General features: G+C 44.8%; 1 protein-coding gene across 1 annotated transcript in view; it reads left to right on the top strand.

Moving 5' to 3' along the window:
• dcc (DCC netrin 1 receptor) overlaps positions 1 to 24,665 on the top strand; it is a 118,872-nt gene that overhangs the window by 55,997 nt on the left and 38,210 nt on the right. Inside the window, exons 12-20 of the mRNA XM_088011222.1 lie at positions 5,096 to 5,237; positions 6,648 to 6,758; positions 7,688 to 7,882; positions 9,944 to 10,039; positions 12,826 to 13,064; positions 15,767 to 15,905; positions 21,939 to 22,046; positions 22,362 to 22,556; positions 22,634 to 22,666. Coding sequence (XP_087867348.1) covers positions 5,096 to 5,237; positions 6,648 to 6,758; positions 7,688 to 7,882; positions 9,944 to 10,039; positions 12,826 to 13,064; positions 15,767 to 15,905; positions 21,939 to 22,046; positions 22,362 to 22,556; positions 22,634 to 22,666 — 1,258 coding nt within the window. The remainder of the gene's footprint in view (positions 1 to 5,095; positions 5,238 to 6,647; positions 6,759 to 7,687; positions 7,883 to 9,943; positions 10,040 to 12,825; positions 13,065 to 15,766; positions 15,906 to 21,938; positions 22,047 to 22,361; positions 22,557 to 22,633; positions 22,667 to 24,665) is intronic.

Raw genomic sequence — 24,665 nt, 5'->3', positions numbered from 1 at the left:
AGAGCAGCTGCTCTAAGTAAGGAGCAGTGGACCCAGTGGGGCAGAGGGCGGTTCTGGTCCAGGTTGTGGTTCTGGTCCAGGTGGGGGTTCTGGTCCAGGTGGGGGTTCTGGTCCAGGTGGGGGTTCTGGTGACTGCTGGTTTATTTTTCTGATATTTTCTGCCTAATAACTGGGATTTATACAGAATAATATATATTTATTGCCCAGGTTGTTATTTGGCTCTTTAACAACCAGCCAATCACAACGTAGATTCATCTCACTGTGTGATTATTTCTTTGGTTAAACTAGTTAATATGTAGGTTGGTCTCTGAACGGCTCCGTTTCAGTGAGATGTTTGGTTCTGATCACCTTCTTTCTGTTCTCAGAGTTTCGTTCATGTTGGAGGGAAAATTAAAAGTGAAACAGGTTCTGGTCCGTCTGCAGGCGGCCAATGAGGCCACGGCTCCGCTTGGCCCTCTGCGCTCCGGCTGCATGAATACTGAACAGCTGCGTGTCATCATGTTCCTGACATGCAGATCCATCGAGCATTCAGACAAAACTGAGTCATGTTGCTGATGGATCGGCTTCACCGCTCCTGATCGGCCTGCAGGCGTCGCTCTGCGTCCTGGTGCACAGGACACATGTCAGAACGGGGGGGGGGGTTAGGTGTGGGTGTGTGAAATGAACTTTGTTTTTAAACAATAAAATTAAAGAATAATTACATTTAAGAAAATAAGTGAACAATGTTAAAAGAATCATTATTTCTGAACTATAACAGACTTGATGTCTATTAACAGTTAAATCTGTTTAATTTTATATTTTTTATAAAAATTATTTTAAACACTATTTTTGTATGTTTTTTAATCTGTTTAAAAATAAAAAGGATTCAGAGCCAGAAAACATTTTATTAATTCTTGTGATTTTTAAATGATTGTCTCTTCATCCTGACGGCTTCGGCTCTGCAGCCGTTAATGAGAGTTAAATGGATTTATTGATGTTCCTGTTGGTGCTGCTGAAGCCGGGAGGAACTCTGGGTTTCTGCTCAGCCGACGTTTCTGGCTCCGTCCTTCATGGACGGTTTGCTGCTCGTGTCTTTGTGGGAGTTGTTACAACATGAGTTTAACTTCTGTAGCATTTCCATGGAGACCTGCTGAGAACGATGTGCTGTCAAAGTGGCTAATTAGGTGATGAAGCAGGAGGAGGAGGAGGAGGAAGCAGTTTGGAGGAGCTCTGGCTTCATCCCAGCTCCTCCTAATCAGCTCTGCTGTAATCAGCAGGATGAGGAGCAGCAGAGGGAGCAGGTGCTGCGAAATGTTAATGGATTCCTCTGTGGTGGCTCTGATCCCCGGTCCGATACCCGGTCCGAAAAACGGTCCAGTAAACGGTCCGACACCCGGTCTGATCCCCGGTCCGACACCCGGTCTGATCCCCGGTCCGATAAATGGTCCGATACCCGGTCTGATTCCCGGTCCGACACCCGGTCTGATCCCCGGTCCGATACCCGGTCCGACACCCAGTCCGACACCCGGTCCGATACCCGGTCTGATTCCTGGTCCGACACCCGGTCTGATCCCCGGTCCGATACCCGGTCCGACACCCAGTCCGACACCCGGTCCGATACCCGGTCTGATTCCCGGTCCGATACCCGGTCTGATCCCCGGTCCGATACCCGGTCCGACACCCAGTCCGACACCCGGTCCGACACCCGGTCCGATACCCGGTCTGATTCCCGGTCCGATACCCGGTCTGATTCCCGGTCCGACACCCGGTCCGATACCCGGTCCGATTAACGGTCCGATACCCGGTCTGATAAACGGTCTGATACCCGGTCCGATACCCGGTCTGATACCTGGTCCGATACTCGGTCCAGTAAACGGTCTGATACCCGGTCCGCCTGGTGGAGGGAAACTCGCCGACCACCAGCATGACAGCCTGAGTCTGCCGTTGTCGGGGTCGGCTCAGAGCTGGGAGGAAACGTTCGCCATGGAAACAAGAGCAACAGCAGAAAAGAGCAAACAGGTTCAGTATTCATGAATTCATCCGTTCATCCTAAAGGGGATTAAATGCTGCTGTCAATCAGATTATTTAACTTTCTTCAGATTTGCTGTAGATTCTGATGGTTGTGCCCAGAAAGGAGCTCCTGTAGCAGTCTGTGTTACAGCGGTTCAAAAACAAGCCTCTGACTGAAGATGTTCATTTTCTTGATTTTTATGAGTTCCATCCTCATCTCCAGAGGTTCCACAGCCGTCCCCAGACCAGAACCAGAACCAGCCCTGGTTCTCCACAGGGTCCCGCTAACCGAATGTCTGCAGCAGCAGATTGTGGATTCAGCCTCAGATCAATAGAAACCAAACAATATTTGACTCCACACAAGCAGCTGGACAATTTAGGTCCATGTTCATAATTTAAGTGCAGTTCTTTATTTTACTGTTTATAGTTTTTATGGACAGTTTGTGATTTTTGTCACTGTGGAGAAAAAGCGACATATTTACCTGCGTGGTTTTTTGTGGTGGGTTTGTGCCTTACCAGAGGCACGAAACTCTGAAAACTGTTTATATCTCTATATCTTATGAAGTTGTGCTTTACGCAGCCTGGTTGATTCGCTTTAAGCTAGCAGTTGGAAGCACAGCTAATTCATGTTTTCTTTTTTTGTAAAATTTTAAAATTTGGACCTAATCCTGTCTGGACTCTACGATCATCAGATCATCAGATTCATCTGATCCGTCCCTCTGACTCCTGCTGACTGCAGTCATCTGAGTGTTTCTGCAGATGACAGGACTTGGACTTGTGCTGGGAGTCTGAAGTTTACAGCGTGAAAAGGCCTGGTGAGAGCGCAGAGCCCTGAGGCGCTCCTTCGCTGTCAGTCTGTCAACATGCCGACTGCTGAGGCCTCCGTCTGTCTGCTGGACGTTCTGACAAAGCAAATCCAGCTGAATTGTGTTAAATGTTCAGAATACATTCGCCAGATGAAAACTTTGGAGCTGCTGTGTCTGAAATCCTGCTGGTTCTGTTCCTGAATACCAACAAACCAAAACTCAGACTGACTGAGGAGCTGAACCAACAGAAAGTAAATATCAGCAACAAGGTTGTCATTTTCTGCGCTTCTGTTCATTTCGGGCTGCTGGGAGTAGAAACAAGAAGCAGCTAAACTTATGACTGAATTAGTTGATGAGAGAAAACAGAATTACTTTTCTGATCCATTAATGTTCATTGATTAGTGTTCAGCCCGGCGAACACGCTCCGGGTCGCTGTGAGCTGAGCGGCTGATGGCAGCAGAGCTCACAGGAGGCCCAGCCAACATCTGCTGCATCTGTGTTTGTGTGTGTGGCAGAGGTGGGTTGTTAACATGCAAATAAAGCAATTAAAATTCATTCAACACACAGCCGGCTCGCACACAAACACACTGAGACACTCCGCATGCATACAGATGGAAGCGCAGCAGACAATGAATCCAGACGAGCAGCAGAAACAGAAGCTCAACGGGCGTCGGTGCTGACCACAGATCAGATTTACAGTTTGTTTTTACAGTGTCATGAAAACACAGCCGGTCCTGGATTCCTCTCATACCGACAATCTGAGACCAGGATGGATGTTTATAGGAGATGCCAGCAGGTTTCTGGTGCAATCGACCGTCCTGCAGGTCGGGTTGGGTTCTTGGCTCGACCCTCCGTGTGCTGGACTGTTGGACCGTCTGCTGGTGCGACTCAACATGAATATCAGGTGCTAACTGCCTGGTAATCGGTGCTGATGTGGTGGCAGCTAAAGCCAGGAAATGGACATTGGAGCAGGAGGGGCAGCTAAAACACACTGACTGAATCCTGGTGGATCCTTTTCCTTCTCCAGAGTCAGAAACATGCAGAGCAGCAGCTCTGCTCTAGTCGCCTCGTTTTCCATCGTTCAACATGCCGCAGATTACTGGACTGACTGGACAGTTTGGTAAAGTTCTTAGGCTGGACCAGTCAACCCAACTTAACCAACCAAACCAGTGACTGATCAAGCTCAACTCAACCAACTGACCAGTCCAACCAAACCAACTGACCAGTCCAACCAAACCAACTGACCAATCCAACTCAACCAACTGACCAGTCCAACCAAACCAACTGACCAGTCCAACCAAACCAACTGACCAATCCAACTCAACCAACTGACCAGTCCAACCAAACCAACTGACCAATCCCACCAAACCAACTGACCAACTCAACCAACTGACCAGTCCAACCAAACCAACTGACCAACTCAACCAACTGACCAGTCCAACCAAACCAACTGACCAGTCCAACCAAACCAACTGACCAACTCAACCAACTGACCAGTCCAACCAAACCAACTGACCAGACCAACCAAACCAACTGACCAGTCCAACCAAACCAACTGACCAGTCCAACCAAACCAACTGACCAGTCCAACCAAACCAACTGACCAATCCAACTCAACCAACTGACCAGTCCAACCAAACCAACTGACCAGTCCAACTCAACCAACTGACCAGTCCAACTCAACCAACTGACCAGTCCCACCAGTCCAATCAAATGACCAGTAACTAACTCAACTTGCCAACTAAAGATGTAATAAAATGCATATTTGTACCATAAAAATCCAGATCAGCTCCATCAGTTTGTTACTCAGAATCAATAATCGAATATCTGAGCCTGTGAGTGTTTAAGGAGTGAGCAGCCCTGTTCACTCTGGAGGGTCACATCAGTGATTTACACATTTTTTATTCTTACAGACTTATAAACAATAATACTGACCATTTTCAAATGTTTTTATTGTTGTCAGATCCATCCAGTCACTGGCTGCTGCATCTTATCCTTTATTAATAATTAAGAAATCAAACCAAGTTCATACTTTCCCTTTTTCTCTTGATTGAAGTCAAACTAAATCACACTGAACCTCCTGATTTCCTCGAGCCGTAAACGTTGGAGCCGTTTCTTCCTCGGCTCTTTGTCTGGCTAACAATGCTAACCGTTGTGCTTGGTGCCAAGGAGTTTTATCTCTGTGAATTCATTACCAGAGAGCACCTGCATGGTTAACTCCATCAATAAACAACACAGTAGCTGAAGAGCAGTAAACAGACCGTGAAAGATGACAAATTTGTTTCTCTGTTTTCCCTCAGAGCATCAAGGTGTCATGGCAGCCGCCGCCCCGCAGCGCCCAGAACGGCATCATCACCGCGTACAAGATCAAATACAGGAAGACTGGTCGCCGTGGAGACCAGGAGGCCATCGAACCCAACAACTTCTGGTACTTGTTCACAGGTGAGTCCAGCCTTTCTGACGGATTCACTTCAAATGTTTTATGGATCATCTGTAGATGAAAAGCTGGATTTATGAACCATTAATGAAACAGCAGGACTTCAGTGAACGTGTTTTCTGTCTCCAACATGAATAAATGTTGCTGCGATAGACGAACTAAATACATGAATATAGACGTATATAAAACACGGGGGATTGTTTCTGCTCATGTCTGTTTTCTTCTCCTGCCTCAGAAAAACCTTTATTAGCATAAAACATGGCCGTCCGGGAGCCTGTGTGTGCGGCTGCATTCAAAGTGCCACCAGCTATTATTTCAATATGAGCTCTGCCAGATTTGAATGAAACTGATCTCCGTTTTCATTATTTCCTTCATCGATGGTTATCTCTGTCTGTCTGTCTGCGGCTGCAGGTGGAGACTAATCTGTCTGCTGTGAGCCTCAGGAAACCAAACCTTTATGGAAATATATATATATATATATATATATATATATATATATATATATATATATATATATATATATATATACACATATATAAATCCCAGTGCAGTGTAAGCATGTTTAGTCAAAGCTTTAACATCCGTCTTTCTAACCCTTATGGTGATGTAAAATGGCCACATGAACACAATAACTACCCTGTAATGTTAATATTTACTGGTTTATGTGAACAAATGTCTTAACAACTGAACCAAACTGAAGTCTGGACCAAAATTATTTAGATTTTCCAGATATTTTCTGATTTACAATAAAACACCTGGAGGGAAACATCAGAAATCATCCTTTGTTTCTATAATGATATTTTACTAAAGTTTTAAAGTGAGTCTTTTTATTTCTATAATCCAAATTATTCAACCAACCTAAGGAGCCGAATCCTAACCCAACTAACCAATCTGACTGACCAGATTGGCAACTAGTTACCTGAACTCCTCCACTGTTCAAACATCCACCCACTAGTTAGCTAACCAGTCAACCCAACAAACTAAAATCCATCTGACCAATGAACCCGACTATCCAAACTACCCAAACCAACAGACAGCCCAACCAACACAACTAATCACTTAACCTAACAACCCAACCAACCAACCCAACTAGTCACTTAGCCTAACTACCCAACCAACAAACACAACTAGTCACTTAACCTAACAACCCAACCAACCAACCCAACTAGTCACTTAGCCTAACTACCCAACCAACCCAGCTGACCATAAACACCGGCTGATCAACCCATTTAACTAACTTACCCCAGTTAACCCTTTCTGGTGTTTCTGCTGCTCCAGCATCTGGCCGTTTCAGGCAGACGGTTAAAAACCTGAATATTTCTAACAAATGTTTCCTCAGAGTCACTCAGCCATCTTTGGTTATTCACAGCTGAATGTCAGGACTAACGACCCGAACTGTCTCTGTCGGCGCTCAGGTCTGGAGAAGGGCAGTCAGTACAGCTTCCAGGTGGCGGCCATGACGGTGAACGGAACGGGTCCCTCCAGCGACTGGTGCACCGCCCAGACGCCGGAGAACGATTTGGACGGTAATCTGTTCAACACGAAGCGTCTTCCTCCTCTTTCCAAACACACATAAATATTTAAGCAGCGGAGAACCGCGGCTGGTCGACGGAGCGAAGGTTTGGTCTCGGGGGACGGAGGGGAGATGGAGGGGGGAGGAGAGGAAACGCCAAGAAAAGAAAACATCATCCAGAATGAGAAACAAAGGCTGCTGGGTTAAAATCACCAGAAATGCTTCATAAGATCACAGAAAAATGCTAATATCCTCCAAAAGGGGTTTTTCTTACACTATGCATTCATTTTTTATGTCTTTTCAAGAATGGAAACCAAAACTTGGCTTTAACTTCATTTTCTCTCTTCCAACAGAAGTGAGTAGAACATATTTTCCAACTTTAGGTCAGGAATCAGGAGGCAGTTGCTTAACGATGTGCGTCTAAACTCTTAATTAGTCCCTACAGAGTAAAATATTAGGATTAAAGTTAATGAAGTCGCTGCTGTTATAATTTGTCCTTTTTGATCCCTATTAGTTTCCTATTGGTTCTCCTTTAACCAGCTTCTATAGGAAGGTGCTGAGAAAACTCCCTGTCAGACATTTCTTCTACATAGCGGGCTGCACAAACACTTATGGTGTTTAAAAACAATTAGCTGATGCTTCGTTTGTGACCTCAGACGAGTGTAAAGACAAACAGCAGCATTAGTGATTCCTCTTCATGCTGCAGATCAGGAACACGACGCTCTGCTCAGCAGGAAGCGCTCCGATAAAAACAACAAACACGTCTTTGCTAACTGCGTTTCTCAGAGACGGAAACTTGATTTGAATGGATTATCGCTCAGAGAGGCGATGTGAAGCCCCCAGGGAGCAGCCAGTAATCTGATCTAATCTGAGGCTGAGGGGTAACACGACCTGTCAGGGCGTCGCGCTGACTCTTCTTCTTCTGTGGTTTTGTTGTGGCAGAGAGTCAGGTTCCGGACCAGCCCAGCTCGCTGCACGTCCGGCCGCTGCCCAACAGCATCATCATGTCCTGGACGCCGCCGCTCAGCCCCAGCATCCTGGTCCGCGGCTACATCATCGGCTACGGAGTGGGAAGCCCCTACGCCGAGACGGTCCGAGTGGACAGCAAGCAGAGATACTACTCCATCGAGAACCTGGGTGGGTTCTGGTCCCACCCTGACCCACCCGGGTCCAACTCGCCTCATACATTCACACTTTCTATGTTGAGTTAGTTTTCTATCTGTTTAGCGTTAGCTTCTGCTAGTTTTTAATGTATTTAGATTTAGCTTCGACTGACATTATTTTGTGTTTCTCAGTGTAGCGTTAGCCTCTCTTGTTTTTCATGTATTTAGCGTTAGCCTCTCTTGTTTTTCATGTATTTAGCGTTAGCCTCTCTTGTTTTTCATGTATTTAGCGTTAGCCTCTCTTGTTTTTCATGTATTTAGCGTTAGCCTCTCTTGTTTTTCATGTATTTAGCGTTAGCCTCTCTGGTTTTTCATGTATTTAGCGTTAGCCTTTCTTGTTTTTCATGTATTTAGCGTTAGCCTTTCTTGTTTTTCATGTATTCAACGTTAGCCTCTCTTGTTTTTCATGTATTCAGCGTTAGCCTCTCTTGTTTTTCATGTATTCAGCGTTAGCCTCTCTTGTTTTTCATGTATTTAGCGTTAGCCTCTCTTGTTTTTCATGTATTTAGCGTTAGCCTCTCTTGTTTTTCATGTAATTAGCGTTAGCCTCTCTTGTTTTTCATGTAATTAGCGTTAGCTTCTGCTAGTTTTTAATGTATTTAGCATTAGCTTCTGTCATTTTCTCAGTGTTTAGTGCTAGCTTGCACTAATTATCTTGTGTGTACTGGTTTAGCATTAGCAGACCTAAGATTCTGGGTTGGCCAATCAGTGGTTAGTGAACCTACCTGTTTGGTTAGCTCCGCCCACCACTGGCAGTAGCTACTGCTGATTTTAGTGAAAACATAAACTCCATTATAACCATGGTGGCCATTTTGAAAATGTCCACCAGAACAATATGTTTAAGTTTCATCGTTTAACAAACGTCGGCCTGATCCGACACCAAACATTCATGGATTTGGTGATTTTAGGACAAAAATACATTTTCCATGACATCCTGGAAGCCATATTGAAAACATCTGAGAACTATTAGGGAATGTGATTGTTTTGTCCAGTTATGAATTTTGATGTTTTAAATATTGTTTTAAAGTTTCTCCGTTATGTGACAGCAGAGACGTTTTGTCAGTGTTTGTCTGTGCCGTCCTGGTGTCTCTCAGTTGGTTTTGCTTCACTTTAATCTGAGCTTTTCAGAGTAAAAGTCTCTGCTGAGAACAGCTGCTGCGTCAAACTGCAGCCAAAAACTTCAAGGAGGTTTGTAACCTTAACAGATTCCCTCCTAAATGACCGCTAGGGAGGCCTGAGCCGTTTGGGCCAGTTAGAGGCTGGAAGCAGCCGGCGTCCCGTTTGGTTCCCCGCCTGTTTGGTGCCACACCTGTAAACCCGACTCCTCTTGAATTCTCATCCTGCCAGGCGCTCGTCCCTCATAAATCCTGCTGCCAGTATTGACACAGCCCCCCGTCTCCATTAATTCATTACGATGATGAAACCCCTCATTTAATTACAATCAATAATTTAAGGCAATTTAATAAGAAAGCTGTTTGGAGTGGAAATCTAATTGTGAAACGCCTGAACAGGGGGACATCCTCCCCTGTGAGAGCAGAGCGCCGAGCGATTTGCATGCCAGCGGAGACCAAAACAAATTGGACCCGACTTTCTGCGGCGCTGGAAATTTCCCTCTCAGGTCTCGTAATGGAGGCGTAATGAAAAACCCACATCCAGCTGCTGAGGCTTCGCCGCATTCATAATTCATGCCTGCTGTTAATTCATGCGGCGCGGCGTCTGGGCGGCGGCTTGGTGACACCGAGGGAACATGGCGGAACCTCGGGTCGGGTCAGGACCAGAACCTGCTGGGGAAGCAGAGGGATTTAACTGATTCTGCTCACGTCAGCCGTGACCTTTCACCCCTCCTCTGTTTATATGAATGGGCCCGCACAATGGCGGCCATCTTGGAGTGCTGATGTTGAAGGAGCCTCACCTGATGATGGCGGCCATCTTGGAGTGCTGATGTTGAAGGAGCCTCACCTGATGATGGCGGCCATCTTGGAGTGCTGATGTTGAAGGAGCCTCACCTGATGCCGTCTCTCTCTCTCTCCCTCAGAGCCGAGCTCTCACTACGTCATCTCACTGAAGGCCTTTAACAACGCCGGGGAGGGAGTTCCTCTGTACGAGAGCGCCGTGACCCGATCACTGACAGGTAGGGAGGGAGGGAGGGAGGGATGATGGAGGGATGGATGGAGGGATGATGGAGGGATGGATGGATGATGGAGGGATGATGGAGGGATGGATGGATGATGGACGGATGATGGAGGGATGGATGATGGAGGGATGATGGATGGATGGATGGATGATGGATGGATGGATGGAGGGATGATGGATGGAGGGATGATGGATGAAGGGATGGATGGATGATGGATGGATGGATGGATGGATGGATGGATGGATGGATGGATGGATGGATGGAGGGATAGATGGATGAAGGGATGGATGGATGGAGGGATGATGGATGGACGGATGGATGGATGGATGGATGGATGGATGGAGGGATGATGGATGGATGGATGGAGATGGATGGATGGATGAACCATCCTTGTCATTCTTCATGATCATTCAGTCATGTGATAATAACGACTGGCTGCTTTCCTTCTATGGCAGCAGACGGGGTGTACTTATTTTTGCCGCTGCACACTGACAGTCAGAGATTCGTTAATGAGCTCAGATAATCTGGATGAGTTTCTTCATTCCAACGTGTCGGTCAGGAGTCGATGAGCAGAGAGCCTAAAGCCGTTACTGATCACACACACACACACACACACACACACACACACTCAGCTTTTATACGCCAGCTTTATAAAAACGTCTCGTTAACGGCGGGTCCTCGTTAATAGACTGCCCGGTCTTCCCCTGGCCGCCCCCACACTGCAGCGGCTCTGAGTCGCCACCGAGCCGCTATTTAATCAGCGATCTGAGGGTCGAAGCGGCCGGAGGAAACGGGACGAGAGAAGAGAGAGAGGAGAGAGAGGAGAGTTAGGAACATCAGGAATGAGGCGTGCAGAAGGGCGGCGCCGTTTCCTGCTTTCTGTTCTGACCCCAGTTCTGTTGCAACGCTGGACGTCCAGTTTGACCACAGCAGCGCCGGGAGCTGCTGCTCCTCCTCCTGCTCCTCCTCCTCCTCCTCTTCAACCGCTTTTAATGAATCATTTAAAATCATTTTATTTCATATTTCATTTTTTGTCATTTATTAATATTTATGTTATTGTTTAATCTGTTTATTTGGGAACTTTTAGGGTATTTTAGTGTCGATGTGTTTATTTTGGAGTTATTTCATTTTTACACGTTTGGGTTTATTTTCATGATACCAACAAGAAAAAGAGAAAAAGAAAATAACATCCATCCATCCATCCATCCACCATCCATCCATCCATCAACCATCCATCCATCCAACCATCCATCCATCCATCCATCCATCCATCCATCCATCCATCCATCCATCCATCCATCCATCCATCCATCCATCCATCCATCCATCCATCCATCCAACCATCCATCCATCCATCCATCCATCCTTCCATCTATCCATCCATCCATCCATCCATCCATCCATCCATCCATCCATCCATCCATCCATCCATCCATCAGCCATCCGTCCATCTGCTGTGTGATTGGTCAATAGATCAAAGCTGTGGAAGAATAAATCTGATGTTATTAATACAATATTTCGGCCTGTTGTTCATTTTTAATATTAATGCTGAAACAATGTTTCCTCTCTTTCTTTATTGATTTCTTCTCCTCCTGTCAGTCTCAGACGTTTGCAGATGATTTATTCTGCATCCTGACGCTCAGCCTCCCTTCTGGCCGTTTTGCTTAATAAATGCAGGAGACTAAAAATAACCTTGACTTGTGTGGAGAACGCTGAGCGTCATGCAGATGTTTGCGCTTGCAGCAGGTTTTGTTGTCTGTAGTTCAAAGGTCACAGAGCAGCTTGTTTTCTGCTTCCATTTGCTCTGCAGCCTGTTCCTCCTCCTCGCTGCCTTCAGGTGTTTCCTTCTCCAGGTTGATCCCAGATTGGACTGATTGTGCTTCTTGTTCTCAGACTTTTCTTCTTCAGGCTTTCTGAAGGTTCACCAAAAGTATTTCTTTATATTCTGACACTTTCCTCATGTTTTCAGAAAACATTGGCATATTTGAGCAACTTGCTCTCAGATTTCTTCTGCTAATAAAACTGTTCTGGTTTATTTATGCTGCAGGTTAAAAACATTCACAGTTTATACATTTAGAAACAAAGAATCATGTTTAAAGGATCCAACTGTTTCCAGACGTCTCAGGTTTTCAGGGAGTTGATTTGGTTACAATAAGTTTCAAACTGTTGCTGAATGAAGGTTTTAGTTGTAAGATAAGATTTAATTTGATTTGTAAGTTTTAAAGTTGTGACTTTAGGAGGGAATAAATGAATAAGCAGAGATCCATCGTGGTTTGGGATCATTAGCTCTGTTCTTGTGGGAATGATGAGAACTGTTGTTGGTAAAATAAAGGTTAAATAAATGGATTTAAAAACCTCCAGGAGCCTCTACAGCTGAAGGAAATGAGCTGAAACTGCAGATGAAGCGTTTTACCGTCTGGCTGCTGGTTGGAGGGAAGCAGCTGATGGCAGCATGTTGTCTGAACGGCCGGAGCCGCTGACCCCCAGGAAGCCGTCCACAACCACCAACCTGCAGACGGGTTTAATAATTGGCAGTTATGTTGGGTCAGTCTCCACCTCCTCCGGGTCAGCGGCTCCTCTTCCTGCTGTCGATTGGCTGGTTTTGTCTCTGACTTCTTACTCTTTGTCTCTGTTTTCTCTCCGGTTTTTTCCTCCCCTCCTCCTCCCCTCTTCATCTCCTCCTCTCTTGTGTTCTGTCGTCTTCCTCGACCTTTCACCTCCGTTCTGCCTGTACACCATCATGCCTGTGCGTTAATTTACCCCATGCTTGCGGTGTAAATCAGACCCCATTGACCCGTTAGAGGACGACCTTTTCCACCTCTTTGATAAATTCCCAACTCCCATGCCAGACACCAGCACTCCCATGATCCCCCCAGTAGGAGTCCAGGCCGTAGCGCTGTCCTCCGACTCGGTCCGCGTCTCCTGGGCCGACAACTCCATGACCAAGAACCAGAAGTCGTCGGAGGTCCGGTACTACTCCGTCAAGTGGAAGTCCAGCGTCTCGACCAGCGGGAAGTACAAGGTGAGTTCTGGCTGATGTAGCTCCAGGGAAACTGCTCTGCAGCAGCAGCACGAGGCCCGATCCAGTTCCAGCATGCGGCCCGATCCAGTTCCAGCATGGGGCCCGATCCAGTTCCAGCATGCGGCCCGGTCCAGTTCCAGCATGCGGCCCGATCCAGTTCCAGCATGCGGCCCGATCCAGTTCCAGCATGGGGCCCGATCCAGTTCCAGCATGGGGCCCGGTCCAGTTCCAGCATGCGGCCCGATCCAGTTCCAGCATGCGGCCCGATCCAGTTCCAGCATGAGGCCTGATCCAGTTCCAGCATGCGGCCCGATCCAGTTCCAGCATGGGGCCCGATCCAGTTCCAGCATGCGGCCCGATCCAGTTCCAGCATGCGGCCCGATCCAGTTCCAGCATGGGGCCCAATCCAGTTCCAGCATGGGGCCCGATCCAGTTCCAGCATGCGGCCCGATCCAGTTCCAGCATGCGGCCCGATCCAGTTCCGGTTTCCAGGACGATTAATTGCTGCTTGTGCTTTGACTGTAGCTGATGAATGTTTCTGCTGAACGATGGGCGACTTCACCACCTGCTGCTGTTTAAGGCGCCACTTCAGAGCCTCCTGTACTTTAAACACTTTGTGTTGGCATGACGAGCCGCTGACTGGACCGGGTCGACCCAATGAAACAGAACGTAGCTCGGTTCGCTGCACTTTCACCACAGATTTACTGAAGGAAACAGAATCTCCTTATTTGGAAGGAAGAATTACAGGCTAATGAATTATTAGTGATGCAACAATATGAAAACTTGGGCCAGAATTTAAATGTAATGTTAATGTCTAAACTTCACCAGACAGACCACATGACCACAGACAGACCACATGACCACAGATCACATGACCACAGACCACATGACCACAGATCACATGACCACAGACCACATGACCACAGACCACATGACCACAGATCACATGACCACAGATCACATGACCACAGACCACATGACCACAGATCACATGACCACAGATCACATGACCACAGACCACATGACCACAGATCACATGACCACAGACCACATGACCACAGACCACATGACCACAGACCACATGACCACAGACCACATGACCACAGACAGACCACATGACCACAGACAGACCACATGACCACAGACAGACCACATGACCACAGACAGACCACATGACCACAGACCACATGACCACAGACCACATGACCACAGACCACATGACCACAGACCACATGACCACATGACCACAGACCACATGACCACAAACAGACCACATGACCACAGACAGACCACATGACCACAAACAGACCACATGACCACAGACCACATGACCACAGACAGACCACATGACCACAGACCACATGACCACAAACAGACCACATGACCACAGACCACATGACCACAGACAGACCACATGACCACAGACCACATGACCACAAACAGACCACATGACCACATGACCACAGACCACATGACCACAGACAGACCACATGACCACAGACCACATGACCACAGACCACATGACCACAGACCACATGACCACAGACCACATGACCACAGACCACATGACCACAGACAGACCACATGACCACAGACCACAGACCACATGACCACAGACCACATGACCACAGACCACATGACCACAGACCACATGACCACAGACCACATGACCACAGACCACAGACCACATGACCACAGACCACATGACCACAGACCACATGACCACAAACAGACCACATGACCACAGACCACATGACCACAGACAGACCACATGACCACAGACCACAGACCACATGACCACATGACCACAGACCACATGACCACAAACAGACCACATGACCACAGACAGACCACATGACCACAAACAGACCACATGACCACAGACCACATGACCACAAACAGACCACATGACCACAGACCACATGACCACAAACAGACCACATGACCACAGACAGACCACATGACCACAGACAGACCACATGACCACAGACAGACCACATGACCACAGACCACATGACCACAGACCACATGACCACAGACCACATGACCACAGACAGACCACATGACCACAGACCACAGACCACATGACCACAGACAGACCACATGACCAATCCAGAGACACTCCACCATCGTACATCGACTCAGGTGGATGGATGAATTATTGAATGGATAGATAACTGATACACGGATGGATTAATAGACGTTGGATGAACTGACGGTTGGATGATGATTTAGTTTTTTCATTCTTTCTGAATTTCTCCTTTTGTTTGTTTCCATCTAACAGAATAATTTTTGTTTGTTTTTAGTAAAGTTGCCATGAAACCTGATTATTGATAACTGCAGAAACCCGACTCACCCAGTCATTTTCATAAGACGCTTCTTTTGACCTCTGACCTCTACCATGACTTCAATATTCATAAAGGTTGAATAAAACCTGAAACTAATAAAATAAATCGATGCAGTTGGTTCACCTTCACAGGAAGCAGCAGAGGAAATAATAGAAAACAGCATTCTTAATTTCTTCACATCGTGTCAATGATGCATCTTCTTCGCGCCTCGTCGATGATCATGAATCAGATCCTCAGGTGGAAACTTTCTGGAACTCTGCTGTCGTTTGTGCAGGTTGAGGCGTCTGGATCCTCAGACTCGGTTTATTAAAACTTTCAGCAGATTTAAGTTTCTGAAGCGACCCGTGTTTTCAGTCTGCAGACACCACGGCTCTCAGCCACACCGTCACCGGACTCAAACCCAACACCATGTACGAGTTTGCCGTCATGGTAACCAAAGGTCGGAGGTCCAGCACCTGGAGCATGACGGCCCACGCCACGACGTATGAAGCAGGTACGACTCAGGCGAAGCTCACATCTCCAGTTATCATCCAGGAGTTGGTATATTTTAATTCTTTTGTTGAAAAAGTTCACATTAAAGAAACTTATTTCTTATTTTGTTGCTATTTTGTCACATTTAAATGTTTCAGATTATCAAAACAAACAGAACCTAAGTAAACCCAAAAGGTAGCTTTAAAATGATGCTTTCATTATTCAGGGAATAAATCCATCCAAGAGAAGTGATTATGATCTAAACTTCCAAACCTTTGACCAACCTGTTCCCCTCCTGGCCTGTGGGGGCGCTGCACCAAGAACCACTGAAAGAAACACTCAACACAACTACCACTTCCTTCTTCAGCAAATGGAAACTAAAATGGAGGCGTCAGATTTTAGCAGTTGGAGGTTTTCTCTTTAGTCTTTGGCTAAAAACCAGGAGCCATTTCTCCTGCTAGCGCTCGGCTAGCATGTTAGCTTTGGTTGTATTTACCCAGAATGCCCTGCGCTGTAGTCCACTTCCTGTTTTTGGAGCGGTCTCTGGTCTGCTTGGTGTTCACATATGTTCACCAGATTTCACTTTGACCGAACCCAGGCTGAGGTCTGGAGAACCAGAGTCTGGTTTTCAGAGATCGATCCGCGTTCACACCAGAGCCGAACTTTCTAGACAAATGGACCAGATTGGACTAAAGCGGACTGAACAGAACTGGAGGGAAAGCACCCAAAGCCTCCTGTGAGACCTTAGCCCCGCCCCCAGAATGTATTTCCACCAAAGTGGGCGGAGTTATTACACACAGGGGGCGTGGCCAAGAGCAGAGGGCCTGAGGTCAGGATGAATGAAGCTCTGCTGACGAATTTTCAAACCCTCTGGCAACTTTTTTGTTTGAAAGACTAAAGTGAGGGCTGAGAAATCTAGCACCTTTTTCTGTTATTGAAGAATTTTATTGACGACATGTGAACTGCTAATCGCTCAGTGAGACCCATTCGGGTCACAATGAAAAGAAATCACGCGCAAATCTGAGAAACGCCATCGAAAATTCACCTGCAGTAACCTCCCTTTGACCCAAAGAGGGCAGCACTGAGTCAGTTTTAGGTTAAATATTGTGGATTTAAATACATTTACAGAAACACGGATAGAACCATTAAGGACAGATTTAGACAGTTTATTTACAAAAACGAAGTTGATTTGTGGTTTAGTTAGCATCAGGTCGCTCCACACATTATTTTCCCAGGGTTTTGGGATGATGAAGACATTTTGGTTCTGTTAGTCTTTGTAAACTCTCAGTGAGTTGAAGATCTTGAATCAGACAGAGGCTTTATGTTTTGTTTTTTGGTAACTTTTAGCCTACTTCATGTCAGACAGTTCTGTTTAAGTGATTTTTTGAGGGTTTGTCTGATATTAATGTTTGTTTGATGATCTGAAACAAGTGCAAGCTGAAAAAAATTAACTTTTTTCATCTCCTAGCATTAAACGGAACGAAGAGATGAATCTTTCATGTGCAGCCTGCAGGAATCCTGCTTTGAAGCTGCTTTCTTTTCTCTGTTTTCTGTTTAGAGGTAAATTATGATCTGCTGCAGCTTTCAGGAAAACAGGTGCAACAAAAACAATGAGTTGCAGAATTTTCTTCCTGAACAGCAATTATTTTTAACAAGGAGTTTAACAATGGACTGAAAACACGTTCTGGTTCAGTGAAGAATCATCGTAACTTCCCTCGCTCTCCCCGGCAACAACACGACGACTGTCTGCAACAACGGCCGGCCGGAATCAAAATGTCACGCTTCCACCTTTCAGGATGTATACAATCGTGTTTGCTGGATTTGTCACCCAATTAAGCGTGAACCGCATTAGCCCAGCGGCTCCCCGAGGCCCGCTGGAATACATTGACATTCAGAGTCAGCAGATGGAGCGAGTCCACTCAGTCTGTCGCTGATCGGCCGACTCAGGAGGCTTTAAACAGACAATCTCTCACAACAAAACAGTTTCACAGCAACAGAGGAGAGGGAGCGTGCCTTTATCACAGCTTGTAGCTCCGCTGCTTCCCTGGTAAAAATTGACAACAGACACCTGTTGAGAGATAAGAGCTTCAGAAAAGGGTCTGTAGGTCAAGCAGCAACAGAAAAGAGTCGTTTTCAGAAAAACATCTGAAGGATGAATTACAGGAGATTCATACCTGATGCTGTTTAGCTTTAATATCTAAAAGCGTTTTGCCTTGTAATGCTGCTAGCACAAGAGGACAAAAACGTAACAAAGTGTTTTTATTCAACTCTTGAGGATTGAAAGCTGTTTCTAAACTCTGTCCTCCAAAATTACACAAAATATGACTTTTAACTCCAATAGCTAAAATATGAAGAATAAAGATAATTCATTTTAATTATTAAAACTCTAAGTTTTTCCAAATTTATTCTGATCAAGCATTCTTTTAGCCTCCTAGTTAGCATAGTTGGCATCAACTATACTTTGATAGCTAGCCAGCTAATCGTTTTAGCCTTATATTCATATATAGTTAACATAGATAACATCAATTTCACTTTGCTAGCTAGCTAGCTAGCTTTTATCACCACCTAACTAGTTAACATTGACATAATCTACACTTAGCTAACTTGCTAGCTAGCGAGATGATCTGTTTAGCTCCAGATAAGTAGTTATCATAGATAACATTAAGTGCACTTACTTTGCTGGTTAGCTAACTAGCTTATCCTTTTAGCCCCACATAGCTAGTTAAGGTAGATAACATGATGCTAGTAAAGGATATTCAGGTAACCAGACGGACTGAAATCGTACAAAACTTCTGCTGAATTAATCTGCATGGACTGGATTCATGTTTACACTGTAAAAATAAGTTTTGTACGCTACAGATTTGTTTTGAATTATAACTTATTTTATTTTAGAATTAGCCTTTATTTTCCCCTCAGTAATAAAAATTGCATCAAAAATAAATTGACAAACAAATGGAAGAAAAGCAGTTATAGTTCAATAAAATAATTTCAGGTTCATTTTAATATTTCTACTGTTTTCTTTTTCCAAACAGGAAAATTATATTTTAAATGAAGTTTAATTTCTTTAATTATTAGCTTAATTATGTGAGTAAAATGTAATCATATTGTAATTAATAACATTTACTCAGAAAATGTTGCCAAAGTGTCAGAAATGATATCAAGTTTGAAATGTTGTTACTGCAGCAGAAACAGGAGTTCAGTTAAATTTAAATCCGTTTAAGTCGACATTTATTCCAGTTCACTGCAGCCCATCATATGCAGTTATTACGCTCAAATATATACGTTTCAAAGGAAACCGTTTCAGATGGAATCAAATGTTCAGGCCCTCGGTTTAAAGCTTTTACTTTGCAGAGTCCCTGCAGTGAGCTGCTGTAAAGCTCTTTATTCCTCGTATTACTCTGATAAAAGCTTCGTTCTTTTCATCAGTAACTTGAAGATGAAACTGAAGCCATTAGAGCGTCTGGATTCCTGCTAAAAGCTTCACTTTAACTCCTGGAAGCGCGGTGTGGGTGTTCGACATTCCCATGGTGTTTATCCGCTTACCCGTGTGTTGATTAATTCATAACGTCGTTATTATCACTATTTGCATTATTAGGGATGATTTGTCAGGTCAGTGTTAGCGCTGATTACAAGCTGTTAATCATTTCTGATCCTGGAAGCAGCGCTTTCCCCGGCTGTGTTTAGGAGAAGTACAGGTTGTCAGCATCACTCATGGACTCAGCTGGAACTTGTAATTTCCTCCAGCTCTGAGTGTCAGATTTAACAAGCGGTTTCATTAGACATCGCCGCGATGCGAGCTTTGAGCTGCGTCCTGCCGGGAAACTTCAAAAAAACCAAGCGGTGCTTTTTGTCGCTGAAAGAAATTCATAAAGAAGGCACTTAGGAAAGGTCCGATAGACCCTGCCATCTGGTTTCCATGGAGACGAGGAGGTCAAAAGGAGGTGGAGAGGGAGTGCTTGACATTTTCACTGCAGGAGCAGCCCGACTGGGAAGTTAATGAAAGCTTCACAATCATTAAAACGCTGCAAATTACTGGAATAAAAAGCTACCTGGACGCCACACGTCACCTGAACTGGACCTCACAGCGGGCCGGGGTCACTCAGAGAGCCGTTTTCACCTGAACGCCTCAGCTCTGCTCAGCTGCCCCTCAGTTTAACCCAGAAACACAACCAGAATTAGCAAAAAGGCAAAGATCACCATTAAAAGTAATAAAGTTTAAGGTAGTTTGGATCCCATGCAGGATTTTTGCTCTTGATATCTTTTAGCTTTCAGACGGTTCTGACTTGTAAAGAGGTTTTATTTTTACATGGAGCATCTTAGTGGATGCAGAGAGAGAAGGAGGAAGTTCATCTTATCCCCGACTCCAACGTCTCCAACCAAACGGCCAGATGGGGACCTAAAGAGGAGCAGCAAAAGCAAAGGAGGGGGATTAGCAGCGCTAGCTAGCAACTGATTGTTTCATCCTGGAATGTCATCATGGATTTAGCTGTTAGCATGAGACTGTCATGCTAACATCCATAACAACTCTTGGATGATATGAATTACGACAATATTTAGTTTCTCTGAGGGATTTTTTAAAATTATTATTTGTATTAAATTAAACTTGATAATTACTAATTAAACCAAATTGTATAATTATTCCTCACAGCATGTTGGCGTTTAAACATTAAGAAGAAATGCTCTAATAAAAGTTGAGGTCGACTTCCTCCTATCAGCTTAAAGCTGCATTTAATATGAAGTCATGAAGAAGAAGAAGAAGAAGAAGAATCTGCTGAGCAGAGTTAGAACCAGAGACTCAGAAAGGCTGAGTCACTGGTTGCTATGGTGATTCCCTCCTTGGAACAGTAAAGGAGGGAGTTACTATAGCAACCAGTGACTCAGCATTTTCTGAGGTTCTGGTTCTTACACAAATATTTTTGGGCTTAACACTGAAAACCTCAATCTGTTTGTAAATGGTACCAGAAAAAATTCTGGAACCAGAACCTGGAACCAGAACCTGGAACCAGAACCTGGAACCAGAACCTGGTCGCACTTTTTAATATTTATGTCCTCAGTGGTTTATGACATGTAGCTATGTATCTCACATAGAAGAAAATATCAGTTCAGTTTCCCTTTACGTCCTACAGGGTGAAAACAGACAAACAGCCACATGAGAACTGAAGACCCGAATGTGGAGATGAAATTATAGTTATGAAACTCAAAGTACATATTTCACAGCGTCAAAAACCCCGAGTCATTAACACACTGTGAGCTCAGCAGAAAAATCATTCGACTTAAACTGTGTTTGTGTAAAAAGTAACAGACGTCAAAATGATATTTGAGTCCCACTTTCTGTGACCCGTTTAAACTTTGATTGTTTCTGTTGTGGAGGACGAGACGCAACGGCCAGGAGACCAAACTGGACTGGATTCAGCTTCGACAAAATCCTGTTAGACAGGAAACATGAACATTTAGCTTAACGTTTATTTAGTGGCTCATGGGAAATGACATGTAGCTGGGTTAGCTAACAGGCTGGGTGATCCCTGAGCCTCCAGTTGATATGACACAGAAAGTTTTTGTCCATTATTGGACCCAAATGGAGGAGAAACAGAAGAAATGAAGCAGCAGCATCTTCTGCTAAGATAAAGTGGGACAATGTTTATGTCTGCTAGACAAAGAGACACAGATATGAAAATCTGGTCAGATATAGATATTGATATTGCTGATATGGATGCTAACTGATATTTATTGATGTCATTCATCTTGAATAGATATTTCTCTACATTTTGACACCATGTAAAAGTTACTGTGCTGCTTCGCTGCTAAAACAACAAGATGGACATAAACATCGGTTGATATCAGCCCAGTTTTGCTTTTTGGACTGATTGATGTGTTATAAAATAACTAACTGCCTGATACAGATGTTGATAATATTTTGTTCATCCCTAAAAGTGAATGCTTGAAGAACATTGTGAGAAAAGGAAACCTGTATGAAGAGCAGAGCCCTGAGGAACCGTCACACCTGGAAAAGATCGTTTCCACATTTTGCTGACCGGTCTCCATGTCTGATTGGCAGCTCCAAGCTCCGCCCCCAAAGATCTGACGGTCATCAGTCGGGAAGGACGCCCGCGTGCCGTCCTCATCAGCTGGCAGCCGCCGATGGAGGCTAACGGACGGATCACAGGTCCAACAGCCGCTCACACACATCAGAGCACACACACCTCTTCCTCATTTCTGCCTCTGTTGGTAAATACTGGGAGACATCGCTCTAAGAGCAAAGACGTGAATAGTTTGCGTCTCCTCATTGTTCCTGCTTCAGAGCAGTCCTGTTTGTTTTTAACGAGCTGTTCTGCTCCCGGGGCGTCCTGCAGGACGATTCAAACGACCCGGCGGGCCGCGCAGAACATCCAGTACAGCAGACGCACCCGGCGCCTCCACACAGTAAACTGTCTCTGCGTCTGCTTCCAAACAGCTTATTAAATCTGCTAACGTTTGGCAGGCTACATCCTGTACTACACCCTGGATAAGAACATGCCCATCGACGACTGGGTGATGGAGGCCATCAGCGGCGACCGGCTGACCCACCAGGTCGTGGACCTGAACCTCGACACCGTATACTACTTCAGGATTCAGGCCAAAAACGCCAAAGGAGTGGGACCTCTGTCGGAGCCGGTGCAGTTCAGGACGGCTAAAGGTGGTCAGGTTTTATCAGGCTGCAGTCGAGGTTTGATTCTTCTGTTTCTGATTCGTTTGTTTCTGCTGCTGTTCCAGTGGAGCTTCCAGACAAGATGGCCAACGACCAAGGTACGCTCCATCCCCCTGCAGACTTAAAATGTCTTAAATCTATTTAAAAATAACTTTTTCAAGATACATATTCTGTGTATTTGTTTTCTTGCTAGCTAGCTAGCTAGTTTTTTTGAGTTTCTTGCCTGATGGCTGGATGAAGTTTTTACATTTCTGTGGAAATATAAATATTAAAGTTCATTCAAATGGTCTTAAATTCATGCATCTAAAATCAAGGTCTTAAAAAGTCTTAAATTGATTTAAGTTAAGTTTTAATGTCAATCCCAGATTTTATGATACATCAGAGCAAACTTGGTTTCTTATTTCTGGTCAGAATCACTGAAGTTATTGCTGCTTATAAAGTCCAGGAAACTTAGAAAGAGCATTTTTCAGTCATTAATCGACTTCTGATGGAAATCATTTTAGTCATTTAGTCATTTCTCTAAAACAAGAGAAGTTTGGTCTGATTTAACTTCAGGGAGCCAGAAACAGTGTGTGTGTGTGTGTGTGTGTGTGTGTGTGTGTGTGTGTGCATGCGTGCGTGCGTGTGCGTGTGTCTGTGTGTGTGTGTGTGTGCGTGTGTGCATGCGTGCGTGCGTGTGCGTGTGTCTGTGTGTGTGTGTGTGCGTGTGTCTGTGTGGATGCGTGTGTGTGTGTGTGTGTGTGTGTCTTTTTATTTGGTGTATTCATGTGATTGTATGGAGAGATGACTAAACACCAGACTAAACGACATTAAAGGGACAGTTTTACATTCCTCCGTTTGGACTAACGCTGCAGCAGCATCACAGGAAACCATCACACAAAAATAAAAACACTGAAGGGAGGAGAGAGCAGCTCCTCTAATTTATCCAAACAACATTGTTTCTGTGAATCGAAGCAAAAAACCGCTCGCTAATTAAGCAACACAATAATTTATCCTTTCAGAGGCAAATAAAAAGCAGAGAAGAAGAGGTAATGGCAGTGAGCTGCTTTGGAAACCATCCTGAAGTTTATCTGTTGAACTCAGATGTAATTAAGGTTCCCTTCACTGAGTTCATTCATCAACAAACACACAGCTTGGTGCTAATGAGCGCTCAGAAACGTGTCTCGTCTGACATGAAGGCTGGGAATAAAAACGTTGTGAATCTAAACTGTAATGAGTTTCAGTGTGAAGCAGAATCTCCGTCTGCTGCTGGCTGGACCGAAACCAGAGCGTCATCAGCAGAGCTGCAGAGGAACCTTCTGGTTGTTTAGCAACATTTAGCGCTTCGCTGCCGAGTTTGATGTTAAATCTGAAGATGGTTGGTGTGCAGGGAGAACGGCTCAGCCGCTACCTGGACCAAATCAGCCAGGCTGAAACGATCAGGCTACCAATGTACGATATATCGGAATGAGCATCGGAATCAGACGATGTCTTTAACGTATCGGTATCGGACCGATAAGTAAACCTGGGATGACATAAACAGACGAAGTTTGTTCCCATCTTGAGGTGAAATTTTCAGTTTTACCGTTTTTCTTTTCTTCATTAGTGATTTTCTGATCTTCATCGTTTAGTTTCTGTTCTCTCACCTTTAGTTCAGCTGCCAACGTTTCTAAATCCAGCACATTTTAAACCACCTGAAGGCTAAAAGTTCAGAAGCCCTGCCTTCCTGTTACTTGCTGAAAGTGTTGCTCTCTCTCTCTCTATCTCGCAGCCTGAACCACAGAAAAGACATTTTCTCTTCCAGTTTCCTCTGACTTCATTTGAAATACTTTACTGAAACCAAAAGTAAAGATTTGCTCCAGAAACGCAAAAGATTCCAGAATATTTTTTATTGTTAAAAAATTACAATCATGTTAAATTTACTTGCAGAAAAATCCCTTTTAATTCCTACAGTAAAATATTGATTAAATAATAAACCACACAGATGTAAATCAGGACATTTTAAATCTGTTTAGGTTTTAAATTGATTTCAGGTCGTCCTATATTCTGCTTTTTTCACAGATTTTATTTCTCTGAATTCCACAAATTACAATATAAAATGTTTATTTCACTCAGAAC

Source organism: Poecilia mexicana, unplaced genomic scaffold (genome assembly GCF_051168715.1).
Source record: "Poecilia mexicana isolate PSO_F unplaced genomic scaffold, ASM5116871v1 scaffold_12, whole genome shotgun sequence".
Lineage (NCBI taxonomy): Eukaryota > Metazoa > Chordata > Actinopteri > Cyprinodontiformes > Poeciliidae > Poecilia > Poecilia mexicana.
The sequence above is the reverse complement of the archived record's forward strand: the minus strand, read 5'-3'. Positions and strand labels throughout refer to the sequence as shown.